At 35.0% G+C, this 12,912-nt stretch overlaps 1 protein-coding gene across 8 annotated transcripts in view; it reads left to right on the forward strand.

The window, feature by feature from the left end:
• Positions 1–12,912, forward strand: part of PPFIA2 (PTPRF interacting protein alpha 2) — a 353,334-nt gene that overhangs the window by 240,156 nt on the left and 100,266 nt on the right. For all 8 annotated transcript variants that reach the window (XM_037389538.1, XM_037389537.1, XM_037389539.1 and 5 more), the window contains exon 6: positions 712–786. In XM_037389538.1, coding sequence (XP_037245435.1) covers positions 712–786 — 75 coding nt within the window. The remainder of the gene's footprint in view (positions 1–711; positions 787–12,912) is intronic.

The raw sequence follows: 12,912 nt of genomic DNA on the forward strand, positions 1-12,912 counted from the left end.
CTACAGAGGTGACGCTGAGCCAGAGCGTTCAAACAACAGTAAATATGTCTTCAGAGGTATTAAGTTATTATTATTATAATTTATGAATAATCAACATTTAGTAATAATAATAATAATTGACTAGATCATAGGCATCCTTAGAACAGAACAGGTCATCTTTGAAACTGGTACAAACACAGCAGTCTTTTCTACTTATGAGAGCATATCTTGTTTATGACTTTTTGCAAAACCCAAAGAAACTGCATGATGATACAAAATATCTTAGTATGTGTGCCTGAAGGCAATGCCACGAGTTATTTTTTCAATGAATTTGTTGTTCAATTAATATGAACAGAGTAGTTATCTTCCATGGAATGAACTTAAAAAATCTGCAATGTTTTTTTCTTGATCCTTTGTAAAAGTTGCTTGCAAACAACGTTTTATTTTTATGACTAGTGTGGTTCTAGAATATTTGCATTTGCTGTGTATTCCATAAAACTATCAGCAAACTGTGGAACAGCAGTATGGCATTTAAAATTTGACACCTATTTTCATGCGTTAAATCTTCCTATAGTTAGGTTTAAATGTTTACTACACAGTATGTCTCATGAAAGGATGCAACACACATGCCTGCAGACTGGCAGGGCGTACAGTAGTGCATATGGGAGATTATATAATCTTTAAAGACTGATAGAAATTACGTTACTGCACATATTTTGATTTTTCTTCTAGGTAAGGGAACGACTGAGGGTTTCTTTAGAAAGAGTCTCTGCACTGGAAGAAGAACTAGCTGCTGCTAACCAGGAGGTAACATAAAACACTTTCTCCCCTTTTGAGGTTCAGTTTTTCTAATACTCTGTCCCATATGTTCTCTGTCACTTTTCTTAAAACTGCCAGGAAAAAAAAAAAAAAAAAGAAAAAAAGAAAAGATAAATTACGTTCTGATTAAGCTGCTCAGTGAGGTTTGTTTAAGGTGGTTGTAAGAGTAATACAACCTTCTGTTTACTGGTTTATTCCCTTCTGCTATTCCCTTGTGAGCAAGCCAAAATCCAAAAGCTAGTGACAGATTCCCAAATATCTTATTGGACACAAAAAAAGGAAAGAACCAATGAATATGTCAGATAATATAAACAATTCAATAACCTGAATTTCCTTTTTAACTATAAGCATACACACACACATATGCGCGCACATAATATAAATGTTAACATTGATGGAAGGATTATGGATGACCTTGAAATTTAGGTTTGTCTCTTCCCTTTTAATTGCAGTGTATCATGGTGAACTGTGGGGCCATATAACTATTGTGAACTTGAACAAGCGATATTTTTCCTGTATGGTAGTTTGCAGACTGTTCTCTTTTGTTTGAAAGGCTGAACAGCAACACATAATGGTATTGCACATGCAACTGTACACACATATACAAAGGAATTTTGCACACCAGAGAGTTGATTCTGAGGCAAGAAAATATAAATAATGGAGACTGCTGATGACTTTATCATTCCCATCATGTTCTGAATCTCCACCTGATGTGTGCTTCTCACACTGTTAAAAATAAGTCAGACAAGCAATAGAGTTGGATTAAAGCTATTTTGAGTTATGTCCATTTACTGGTGTCATTTTACGCAGGCTTACGGCAGAAGCTGAACAGAGCCACAGACAAACTTAAAGTACTACCAAATAATTCTGTAAAAATTTAATATCTATAATTCAGAATAATGTGTGATAGTGTAAAATAGAGAATCCTAAAGTGATTTTTTCCTAATATTAAGTTAGAAAAGTTACTTTATTAAAGTAACTTCTTTAAAAATAGGATCTCCAATTAAGATATTAGTACATCCTTTTTATGAACTACGAACTACATATTTGAATCATCCCTTTCTTTTCTGAAGTGACTGCACTTTATCCATGCAAAAATAAAATCCCTCTTTTATTTTTCCATTTCATAATGTCCAGAACACTTGGGTTCAAATGATTTAGTTACATTGTGTTGCATAATCTGTTACACTAGTGTTTATTAAATAGAATGCCGTTCTTTTGGCCAGTCAAGCCAACTGAGATGCATCACACTCCTCTAATCCTTCCCATTCATGGTCCAATTAAATCCAAGTTCACTTCACTGGGCAGGGGATCAGGCCTTCAGAGCACTGCCTTGTTTTTAAGAGTTTAAAAAAAAAATTAGTTATACTTGTATTGACAGTAAGGAGTAAAAACGTACACAATTAAATTAAATTGAAACAGGACTTTCATAGCATTTCTTGCCCCAGATCCTTAGAAATGTTGTACAAACTTTGTGTCTACATGATACTAAAAACATTTAGAAGGACATGTAATCAACCAAGCATAACATGACCACCAACACAATCTGAATACTGTTATGCCAGTTTCCTGTGAGGAACAGTTAAAGCTGAAAAATGGAAATTCTATTAAATAACAATGAAAAAAAGAGCCAGGCGGGAAGAGATGTGGAAGAGAATTAGGATTATTTTCAAACAGTTAATGCCTTTGAACAAGAGTTCAGATAATGTTCACAAAATTGGTTACTTAAATGAGACAAAATTACTTACAGAACTGCAATGCAGAACTGCCTGTTTTTATACTAGATTCTCCACCAAATGCATAGGCAATAAAGAGCTTTAAAAAATGATTGTACTATATATGAAAATAAATGGGCCAAGCTTCCAAGGGAATTGAATATATGTTATTCAGTAATTTCTGTATTCCTGTCACTCAGTGTCTGTTCTCCCAAGAGAATTAATATTTTCTTTTGTAGGTTTTTTTTCTCATACTGATTCTCAGAGTGTACTATATATTCAGGACTATATCTAACATAAAATAATGACAGTAAATTGGTCCCCTGATTAAATGAGTATATGATTAAGTATATAACAAGTATCAGATTCAAGGATAAAAAATAATAGAAATGCGTATTTTAAGATAGCACCTTTCTCTGAAAGCATATGGCTATGGCTCTAACCTAGAGCAACAATGAGAAACTGCAGACACTCATGAGTACTTATTGTAAATATCCTTATATAAATGAGAAAAATTGAGAGAGAGATACTACAGCTTTCCGTCATTGGATGGTAAATAAACTCACTTAACAGTCTTTGCAGCAGATTACATACATACCAAAGGGAGTGAAAACAGCTGTAGTTCTGGCAAAGCTGATTTCAGCTCTAGTAGTCAACACCATCTTGCAAAGCACTTCATGTTTGATGGGGAATAGTAACACACATGGGCCTTAAACTGCAGGGGCCAGAGATGGACAGTTGGACCCACTGGGTGAACTTAGCTCATTTAACTAATATTTACATGTAATCACACCAGAGTAATACAGAAGGGCTTTGGTCTGCAGTTCCAGCATTGACTATTGATATGGCATAAGTCACTGTTGGTTCAGTTGAACTTTTCAGATACAAGATTGTCCACCAATAAGTTCATTACTGGTTTGATTCTGTGAAGGCAATAGTTTCTATAACATAGTGAATATGTAGTTTATCTCCTTTTCATACAAATGCTACACATAAATTATTTTGATTTTATGTAATATTTGTAATACCAAAAATCAATTTTCACTATAAATTACAATATAAAATATACATCAATTTTTTAAGGGAATCCTTATGTTTACTGCAGATTTAACAACAATATTATAGGCACAGAATTAACCAAGTCAATTACATTAACTATTCTGAATATGAAGCCTTGGTTTTAAATTGTGCCAAGCTGGAGGATACTTACAGGGTACATCAGCTCCTTATTAAAACATGCTTGCAAACACTAAACGTTATAGTGTATTTTAGAGAGCGCAGGATTCGACTCAGAATTAGGACTTGAATTTGAGTTTCCACGTGTGAGCCAGTATTTAAAAGCTGACTAGTCTGTGGAGCTCGAGTAAATGCAGTCTGCCAGCTAACCTGGTGGTTAATCTGCCAGGGCTGCCAGATGCAACACAAAATTGATAGACAGCTGTGTCTGTCTGGAGCTATAGGTGGGGAAGGAATACCCCTTATCACTACAACGGCACCAAATGCCTATGTTAGGTAACTGACTCTCACACAAGCTCATATGTAGACACCTAAGGCACAGACAGCTAAATTTAGGTGTCTTACTCCTTACAAACAGCAGAAGCTCTCCGAGTTAGGCAGTGGGCATCTAGATATGAGGGAAATAAAAAATGGGCCTATATTGTGTTTAAAGAGTGGATTGAAAATTGTTTAAGTATGTTTTACAAGGGGAAAAAAAGTTATTTGACTGTATGTTTTACTAGGGGAAAAAGTTATTTGACTATGTTTTATTTTGCTGCAGCTGATTAGTGGCAGCAGAAGGGACCTTTAAGCATAACAGCAATCTGATTTGCTCTTAGTGATTTTTCATGCAGACTGGGGCAAGATAACAGTCTACAGTAATTAAATTCCATAATAGTCCTTATAATATTTGCTTTCTATCAGCAGTTATCACATGATGTACCCAGATTTGTTCACTTTTTTTTTTCTTTTATGCTTATACTGGAAGCCATTATTTTTTCACAACTGGTAGATATCCTATTCATTGTGTTTGTTGTAGCTAAGATGAATAGTAAATATTAACAATTTTCTGAAAAAAATTACCTCCCATTTTTAGTTAAAATTGCTCTAAAACATAGCTATATTTGCTTACCCCTCAGGTGCTTTTAAAATTATGCTGTTTTTCATCTGGTTCCACATAACCCATGATCTCTCCAAATAGTTTTGTGGCTGAAGGTTGTAATTTGCAATTAGCAATTAGACAAGCTGTGAGTGGTACATCCAATACCAAAGCTCAGTGGCCTGTCTGTGAACATTTTGTAGACAAATATGATGTTTTTCAGTGAATATGTAAACGTCAAAGTTCAACAAAGTTCTGCTAATCAGCTTTCTTTTTACACAGTAATTTGATAAGAATTAGTCTTATTTGCAAGGGAAGCAGGATGCAAATTTTCCTTCCCAGTTTTGTCATTTACTATTGTCATGGAAATAACTGACAAGATAACCACTATTGTTCCTCAGATTTTGAGATCCTCCTATTAGTGTTACAAGTGTGAGTTTTTGTTGAAAATAGGTTAAACTACAGCACATGCAAAGAGCACACTAAGATATTTCATCAGTGCCATATATCACCCGGAGCTCAAGGTTTAGTGGCTTCCACAGGGCAAGGATACATAGATTATGTACCATGGCCCATAGTGATGCTTTTAAATCCATTTCTGCTGTAATGTACAATGTTAAATGACAACTGTTGCCATTTCCATTAACAGATTTCACTGTTTCCCAGAACTCTCAACAAATAGTTTCCCCAAAAATGACCTTCAGAGATTTTTTCCCATTAGGCTTGTATGTAAATTGAAGCTATATACATAGTTAATACTATACTGGGAAAAAATATTTTTTAAAATGATTGCACTTATTATGCACATCAGTTTTCTCCTGCTCATCTTAAACATTTATCCAGCCCTTGTAAAGTCTTCCTCTGTTAATAACTGTATGATAAGTGGCATTCCAAAACCATTTTGTTTCTGGTTAATACGCTGGCTTTTCCAACTTTTCTCATTAGTAGAAAATGTGGCATGAAAAATACAGCTTTAATTACATTTATTATCTCAAAGATATACTTCAGGAACCTAGAAAACACTGGGACTGTGTAGAATACGAAATCAGATAAATTACTGGTTTGAGTTTATATATCACTGTACTACCATATGCTTTTCTTCATCATTTATTGAAAATGCCAATGGTGTTTGCAAATGCCAAATAACATTATATTTCTTCTGTCAATTGACACATAGATTATATTTAAAACACACAAGCTTCCTTTCAGAACCTCATTGTTACAATTTTCACTTGCTGCTACAGAATTTTGCTCAACTTTGAGGCTAAATTTAACTCCCAGAGCTATCAGAGTGCTTGCAGGAGTTTTGGACCACAGATCTCTGCTTCATGTAACTGCATGCATTCTTCTATTTGGGCAGTGAGTTTCTTCCTGGCAGTGGGTTAGTTTATTGACTAGGGTGCCCTAGTGCTATTTTTTATAGCATCCGTGAAAGCATTCATAAAAAAAATTACATCATTGAAGAGAAAGGATGATCTGTGATTTATGATTCTTTATATTCTATACCAAAGACACCAGAAAATGTAGCCATTCATTCACCAAAGAACTTTCAAATACCAAGTTAACTGCCTAACTTTTACTATGTAGGGCAAGTCAAGAAACCAGTAAAAAATGCAGATGCTTTTAACAATTGAGAACAATTTTGACTCTGACCATGAGAGATGCTGCAGACAAGACTGTAGTATTGTTACTGTTAATGAAATATTCTGTAATATTTAATATATGTGTAAAACCTCATGTAATATATATGTAAAAGTAAAACCTCAGCTAACTGTGGCATGTCCTTTTTATCCATAGTTGCATGCGAAAACGTTTTTACCCCCAGCTGTTTCAGGTCCTATTACCTCAAAGCACTTTTCATTACAGGAATTTATTTGTGGCCTTAGCTTTTTTACATAAATAGAATGCAAAGTGATTTTTGGAGTAGAAATGCTGTTAAAAGAATAGTTTGTTGAGAAAAATAGCATGTGCGTTTCTTGAATGTATAATATAAACAGAATTTCACCAATCCGAAATTCAGAAATTATGTATGTCAAATCTCTGGATGAAACTAGATGAAGCTCAGTGATTTTTTATTTTTTTTTAAGAAGGCCAAGTGGATTGCTTACACCTATTTCTGATGACTTTAAGTACTTTTTTGCAAATCTGAAGCAGCCTTCATCTATAGTAGCTTGTTTTACATTTTCTCAGAATGGTGTAACTGAAAGTTACTGCTTTGTAAACTTTCTCCTACAAATTAGGTTTTTAATTTTTATTTTTAAGCTAGAAATTTACACAGGTCTATCTCTGGAGAGATCTTCTTTGTGATCTGAACTTTAATTTTAATTGTCTATGTGATTGTGCCAAATTATATCTTTTCTGCAAAGTTGCACATAATTAAAAATACCTTGGTTTGAAATGTAATCTTTATGTGCTATATGTAGTTGGTTTTCATTCTGCCTTTAACCTTAGCCATCTAGTTAAATGTTAACTCTGCAAAAAGTTATTGTTGCTCTGAAGTTTTAAATACAGTAATGAAGCAGAACAATTTTTTGGTGGACATTTCTCATACTCCATGTTTGACAGCATTCATTTCTGTTGCTACACAATTCAGTTAGGACGTATGGTATGGTAGCTGAAGAAGCTGAAAATTACTACAGCACCACTACATCCTTCATTGCCTTATTTTTTTACAAAGTCAAAAATAAATGAGCACAAGAAATAATTAGTTAAATTGCTATAGCTATTTCATTTTATGTTTTCAACTAATTCTAGTCTGTTTCCAGAGGAAAAAACCCACTAAAATTCTTTGTGGATATTGAGACCAGCAGGGCTGATCTTTGCATTGCCATCAAAAGCAGATTAAAAGCAGAATAGGTCTAAAATTCAATGCATTTTTCAGATAGTAACTTAAGAAAGTATTTGAGACATCACTATGTCACTTGCACAAGTGGTTTCTCAGTATAATTCTCATAAATTTCTACAACAGAGAAAAGTTTTCTGATTTTGAGTATAAAACAAACATATATTTTCTACAGCGAGAACAGAAAATGATTTTGCACGTATTTTGGTGTTGGTATACAAAACTCTTGACAAAAATGCTTGTAGATTTAGTTTCCCCTTTTATAACCTTCCTTAGTGACTCAGTCCTGTTCATGGGTTGGCCAATGTGTACCATTGGTAACCCAGTAACATATGTTAAATAGTTTCAGCAACTTTGGTCTTCTCTGAAATGATTTTGCAGACCTGAACTAAGTAGCTGCCAAAATATTTCAGGGTATTTTCAAAAGACATCCTGAAATGCTGTGTTCTCGTACCCTTCCATTTAACATGTGGCCAATAGTATGTTAAAATTTTGCACTGACTTTTCATCTAATTTGAATGCCTCCTATGTATTCTTTAAAAGAAATTACTCTGTAAGACTGTGATTAATAGAAAGGACACATGGTCTGTGTTCATGGAGATTTTCTTGAGCAAAAACATAGCTGAAAGGGGAAGCTATTTGTTCCTTCATGAATCCAGTGTGATTAATAGTTCTAATAAAATCTTTGATCTTTATCCCAGTATATATTACTCTCAATATCATGTCATAAAGACGATTGTTACTTTCTATTTTTATTTTCCAAATATTCTAAGGTCTCAAATATGAATGGATTAGGGTGCTTCAGGATGTTACTGCTGTTAAGGAACAGATTCTTCACCTGAAATGACAGATTCAGACTGCTAAGGATCTCCACTGCATTTCTGATGTTTTTCTTAAAACCTTGTGTCATGGCCAATACTTCTCCTTCATTTTATTTACCTGTAAAATTTTTCATGGGATTTTGTTATATAAAGATTTATGACTACAGTGAGTCCCACTGTCACAGAGCTATCATTAAGAGTAGAGTTTTACACTGATTTTACTCCAGTTATTTACAAAACAGCCTGAAAGCTATTGCACCTCTCAGTTTTCTGCTATGGCACATCCCTATGTATCAATTAGCATACATACATTACTCTTATGCTCCTATAAACTGTTAATTGCACTAAGCTGTGTAAGATAATGTCTAAACCAGGAGTCCTCAAACTACGGCCCGTGGGCTGGAAACAGCCCCCCAGGGTCCTCAGTCTGGCCCCCGGTATTTACAGAACCCACCCACCCACCCCCGCCGGGGGTTGGGGGGAAACCAAGCAGCCGCAGATGACTGCCTGCCTCTGCATCTGTGCGCCGGCCCCCTGGTTAAAAAGTTTGAGGACCCCTGGTCTAAAAGAACATGGGAAAAGGTAAAAAAGCTATGTAAATTTTTGATTTGCTAATTCTTTCTTTACTCTTCCCCCAAACCTGCTGCACAGCTATGAAACAATTGTTTAAATATTAAAAGAGCAGACAGCTATATCTTTGAAATACATTTTGCAAATCTCGTTAAATCTACTTCATCTTTTTGTCTGACATAAACCTTTGACTTAATGAAACCTTGGTCCCTCATGATTAGAAACATGGGTGGTTTAATGCTTTGGTTTTTTCTCTGAATAAATGATGACTAGAGATTAAAAATTCCCAGTTTCCTCTAAACCTTGCAGCACAAACTCTCCATAAAATTAGCATCTTCATCAAAATGAGCATAAACTGAATCCTCTGTGTGTGTATGGATTAAAAATATTTCTAGGATGCTCATTCTGAGAACAAATCAGGTGCTACAATGTTACAATGTAATCTTCCTTTGGTGCACTTTCTGGCAAACATAGGCATGTACTAAATTCATTAATGTATAACAATTTAATTTGAACATTTTCTGCAAGAATTTGTGGAGATCCTCTTTCTACCTTCTTGCTCTGACTACACCTTCCATCAGCTGGATCTGCTGAGTTTCTCCTTATTCACTTTTTCTGAAAGCAGAGAGAGGCTTAGCTTTGCTTTTACAGTCTCACACTGACCTAAATGTTTTCAGTGATGTCACTCATTTCAGTCCTCAGCACATGAGTTCTCCTACACTCATTTCCTCTCTTGGATTTGCAGTGTTTTCTTACCTGTTGCTTGACAGCAGAACTAGTTTTGAGTAACACTTCTTTATATCACTCCTTAAGCATCATTCCTGTCAGCTTCACTACTGATTGTTGTAAAGCAAGCACTGACAAATTTTTAGTCTTTCACATCTTTTCTGTTTTCCAACTCTGTGGTCCAAATAATTAAAGAAAAGTAACTAGGAAATCTATGACACATATTCATACTATTATTTTGTCTAAATGCTATATTCTCATTTCTATAATACCTGTGGCCTAAGTATTCAGACTTTTGCCTTTGGAGTGATACTGTATTTCTATTTGCATTAAAAAATGTGGCCTAATCTTAATTACAACTTAGAGTACTGCAAAGATATAAATATTTCTTGGTATATTTAGTAGCAATACATTCCATTTTCACATTTATATTGGAATGCTTTTATTGCACATTTTTGCTATGATTATATTGCATTACTACACTCCCAGCTGAGCTCTAATAAAGGACCAGGCCCTCATTTTGTTGTAAAAAAATATTAAAACATGGTTCCTGCTTTATAGTATAAATTTGCCTTTTAACGTATGTTGCTTATACACCTATGGTTAAAAACCATTACTGTAAAGCCAAGGTAGCACAGTAACCCATGCAATACATGTGGCAGTCATCATTTACCCTTTTTACCATCATAGGATCTCTGCAAATATCTCTCAGAGGACTCAGGTTAATCTGGTCCTTTTTTAAAACATTCTTGTCCCAACAAGCATTGAGGTTATTTTCACTGGGGTGCCTGGTTGACTATTCCTACAGCGTCAGAGGTATAGTGCAATCCAATAGAATTCATGAGTGCAATGATTGATTTCATAAGTATTGATGGATGAACTTGGCTAATTTGCATAACTTCATTTTTTGACAGCTGATGGCTGTAGTAGCATCTACCCAGGTGCACAGTCTGCCACATAATTGTCCTGGTACACCGCATCAGCCCCACTACACTGCATGAATGCTGGTGTGCTCACTGCATCATAAATCTGGGCTTGGGAGTTAAATGCTGAGCATGTCCTCCCCCCTGCTCTGTGCCTAGTTTTTTAATGGAGGAAAGGCTGGGGCTGCAGGCAGGGAAGGAATGACAGTTCTGTCCATGAGGTCCTGAGTCCAAATAATTCTAGGACATAGTGTTAAGGGCTCTTTACATAACACAACTGCTCCGCAATTAATCAGCATGTATGGAGAGTTTCCATTTTCTGGATCTCCTGAGGTTGAGTTATTGGCAATATTTTGGGAGTCTCTACCATGTTCTATATTCACCAATAAATAGGGATCACAGAACATGCCTGATATTTCTGTGCAACAGCAAACAAATAGATCAATATATGACACAGCTGTGAATCTGAAGAACATACCTCAGGGAGTGATAAACGGATCTTCTGATATCTTCTCTATTTTATTCCAGAGAACTACAGAACAGGAAAGTGTTGAGTTTCTAGCACAGGTTTCATGAATTTCTTATTTATCACATATTCCTCACCCAAAGCAGGAAAAAGGGAGAAAGAAGAGATGGGATAGCAGCTGAGGAAATCGAAGCTGAGAGAACACAGGGATGGCAGGAGCCAGATGTGTGGCTGACTATACTTCGCAATCATTTGCCTACACACCTGAAAACTCCAGGGGATTAATGAAAATGGAAGGGTATTTGTATATGGTTATTTTAGGGATTGTTCATAGTCAGCATGAGATTAGACACTGGGATAATTTTAGATTGGATTTAATGTCATATCTGGCAGCCTATTTAGGAGGCTTAGCAAATCAATGGAATACAACTCTCAACAGCCTTGGTTTCATAAGGTTATGTTAACAAAAGCCTTATTCTAAACACACCAACTTGCTAAAGTAAAGAACATAACATATAATTAAAGGTATGCCTAGCTGATTTGCATTGTAGAGCTCACTATTAATTGTACAAAGGATATCAGTGAAAATTTTAATGTCTACTGTTTAGTTTGCTCAGGGTATGCACAGAGTGCCTTTCATGAGACATCAGAAAGACTACATCACTTCTCTTTGATCTGTTGTTTTGGGATTCATGAACTTTGAAATGTATGCCATTTTATCCCGCACTGGAGGTATAAATTCAGCTTTAAGAGCATAGTTGATTATCTTTCTGTCTGTATCAGCTTCAAGGTTATTTGTTATTTGTCAAACAAGATGTTCGTGTGGATCAAGGTAATTTCACTGCAAGAATCAGTCTTGTTGATTCTTTATCGTTAACAATCTTGCACATCCGTCTTGATGAAAATGCAAACCACATACCCATTATGCTTTGTTCTTAATCTGCTGGAATGATGTATTGTTTGTTTAATGTGCTTCTTTGGAATGATTATGCAATTTTGTGTATATTTGTTAAATATGACATGATTTGTTAAGAACATTTACATTCAGTAGCTCCCAAACCAGATTTTATATAGTATAACAAGATCATATTATGTTTTACGCCTATTACTCTCCATAATAATATTTTGAATGTATGACTAGGTCTTACATTCTGCATTTGAATAAAAGATTTAAATTAATGACATTAGCTAATTAATAAAATCAGCATTAAACTTCAATAGTTTCATATTTATTAATCAATACTTCCCTTATCATATGAACCATAAAATTTATCGTGCTTTCTTATTAGATCACCTGAACCCAACAGTGCACATGCAGCTCTAAGACTATTCTGCAAATTCATAATGTAGTTCACTAGCAAGACAGTAAAAACTAATGTCTGTGAGCAGTCAGCAATAATGTGAATTGAGTAATTTGCCACCCAGAGGTCTGTATTGGCCCTCCATTCTCAATAGGCAGAGCAATAGGCAGACCAAGGTCTGCAAGCATGACAAATTGTTTCCACATCTGTTACTGACAGACTATGAAGAAAATTATTACCATTTTGCTACTGGTCTGCTAATGCTTATAAAACACCTTAGTGATAAAATATTTGTGAGGAATAGAGACTGTGCTGGGGATATGCGAAGGATACATGTATCTTGGTAAATGCTTTCCTAAGTAACCATATCAGAAGATTTTTGCAATCAGGTTTCTTTTTAATTTAGTGCAAACAAGTTCCCAATACCTAAAAAGGGACAAAATTAGATATTCTTACTTTGGGATCTTGGTTGGACAATGTCAGCATTAGGAAATATTAAATAATCTTAATTCATATTAATAGGCAGTACCAATGTATAGATGGAATTGTTCCAAGAGGAGCTGTAGAAAGCTTGTTTTACTTGGTTTGGTCATAAGAAATGATCCAGCTTGTTTGACATTGCTCCTAGAGAGTGTAGTTTGGACATCTTTAATTG

The sequence above is a fragment of the Falco rusticolus genome, chromosome 5 (assembly GCF_015220075.1).
Source record: "Falco rusticolus isolate bFalRus1 chromosome 5, bFalRus1.pri, whole genome shotgun sequence".
Lineage (NCBI taxonomy): Eukaryota > Metazoa > Chordata > Aves > Falconiformes > Falconidae > Falco > Falco rusticolus.